The 2131-nt window shown below is 51.7% G+C and overlaps 1 protein-coding gene across 2 annotated transcripts in view; it reads left to right on the forward strand.

Moving 5' to 3' along the window:
* Nucleotides 1-774: 774 nt before the first annotated feature.
* The window catches only part of CD22 (CD22 molecule), an 11236-nt gene continuing 9879 nt past the window's right edge, over nt 775-2131 (forward strand). For both annotated transcript variants that reach the window (XM_003796096.2, XM_023516904.1), the window contains exons 1-2: nt 775-821; nt 1108-1488. In XM_003796096.2, coding sequence (XP_003796144.1) covers nt 788-821; nt 1108-1488 — 415 coding nt within the window. In that variant the 5' untranslated portion in view covers nt 775-787. The remainder of the gene's footprint in view (nt 822-1107; nt 1489-2131) is intronic.

Raw genomic sequence — 2131 nt, forward strand, 5'->3', positions numbered from 1 at the left:
ATTCGGTTTGGTTTGAATGGCTCTGGGTGTTTTTCTTTCTGTTTTGTAAAGCAATGCATTTCACATAAAAATCAGGCTTCTTATTTCTTTCCAAACAGTGGAAGATCAGACAATGCTGAGCTCACGTTCCACTTGGCAGCAAATGGCTGGAACTGAGACAGCAACCACCTTTAGACAAGGCACAGCCTGTGTCCCCACTTGGATGACAATGTTTCTTACCACCCTCAGGGGCATCTGTGTGGGACCCATGGACCACATTCTCCCGAGACCCTCCAGACCCCTCTCAATGCTCTCCGGGTGTCATACTTTATTAATGGCTTTAGAATTATTTTCTTCCTGGTCTTCCAAATCAAAGTTTGACCATGCCTCTTCCCTATGTAAAATTTCCCATTAGCAGCCCCAGGGAGGGCTCCAAGTTACTCAGTGCCTGGCACAGGAGGGGGCCCACGTTCTGCTGTCTGTAAAGCCTGAGAGTCGGGCAGGAAGTTTATAAAGTCATAGATGGATGAAGGGATGGAAGGGAGGGAGGAAGAAAGGAAGGAAGGAGGCCTGAGAAGAGAGAGAGGCTGCCCCACAGGGTTCTCAGGCTGAAGGAGAGACACAGCCTATCCAGAAACAGCTCTGTGAACATCCCGAATCCCACTTCTCCACAACGCTACCAGCCATATCTTCCTAGAATTGGGGGAAAGGGTTAGAGCTGAGTGGGTGAAAATAAAAGCCATCTGGGAGAAGCAATGATGGCTCAAAGACAAACTCTTCCTGGCCAGGCTCCCGCCGAGACAACGCCATGCATCGCCTTGGCCTTTGGCTCCTGCTCCTGGGTAAGGACCGTGGCCTAGGCGGTACTCGGGTCCCGGGACGTCAGTGGGCACTGGGGGAGGAGGAAAGACCTGGGCAGAGGAGAGTGAACCTGAGCAGGGTGGACAGGCAGTGGGCACACTCGGACACAGGCCTGCGCCTCTCCCTGGGCCTGGCCCTCTTTGTGCACCATCCTACACCTGCCACCCCTCCATCTTTGGAGGGAATGAATTCTTATGAATTCTTTATCCCTTTGAAAGCTCTTGTGCCCCCTCAATAATCTTTTCTGATCACTCTGGTGATTTCCAGGATCCATGGCTTCCTCCGATGTAAAGAAATGGAAGGTGGAGCACCCCAACATCCTCTATGCCTGGGCAGGGGCCTGCGTCTGGATTCCCTGTGAATACAGAACAGTAATGCAGCAGGGAGAGAACCTGGACAACGTCACCCTGTACCTCAACCCTGAGTATAACAGCAGCTCCAGGGACTTCACTGGCCACATCCTCTATCCCACCACAAAAGTCGAGGAGGCTCCTTCTCGGCAGGGAAGGGTGCGATTCCTGGGAGACAGAACACGTAACTGCACCCTGAGCATCAACCCAGTGTGGGCGAACGACAGCGGCCAGCTGGGGCTGAGGATGATGACAAGGACCGAAAAATGGATGGAGACAATACCCCTCAATGTCTCTGGTAAGGCCTTGGGGGAGGCACCCCTCTGCTTCGGGCAGGGGAAGGAAGGAGGTGGGCAATACCCAACTCTTGGAATAGGGGTCACAAACCAAGTTGCCCACAGAGGTCAGGCAGGGGACACCAGTGGGCAGTAATGCGGGACACACAGGAACAGGCTGTGGCAGACTGCGGGACGGCACTTGAGCCACCTCAGGCATCCTGCCTGCCCCCCATTTCCTCCCCGTTCTGGAACCTGGGTTCTAGGTTGTCAGGCCTTCTGATTTTTCAAGGGAAGAGGGAAATCTGGATTTTCTTTTCTTTTCTTTTCTTTTCTTTCTTTCCTTTTTTTTTTTGAAACAGAGTCTCATTCTGTCTCCCTAGGTAGAGTGGTAAGGTGTCATAGCTCATAGCAACCTCAAGCTTTTGGGCTTAAGGGATCATCTTGCCTCAGCCTCCCAAGTAGTTGGAACTACAGGCGCCTGCCAGGATGCCTGGCTAGTTTTTCTATTTTTAGTAGAGATGGGGTCTCTCTCTTGCTCAGTGTGGTCTTGAACTCCTGAGATCAAGCAATCTACTCACATCAGCCTCCCAAAGTGCTAGGATTACAGGCATGAGACACTGCACCGGGCCAGAAATCTGGATTTTCTTTTTTTTTTTTTTTTTT

Source organism: Otolemur garnettii, unplaced genomic scaffold (assembly GCF_000181295.1).
Source record: "Otolemur garnettii isolate 467f Iridium unplaced genomic scaffold, OtoGar3 scaffold00100, whole genome shotgun sequence".
In the NCBI taxonomy this organism is placed as follows: Eukaryota; Metazoa; Chordata; class Mammalia; order Primates; family Galagidae; genus Otolemur; species Otolemur garnettii.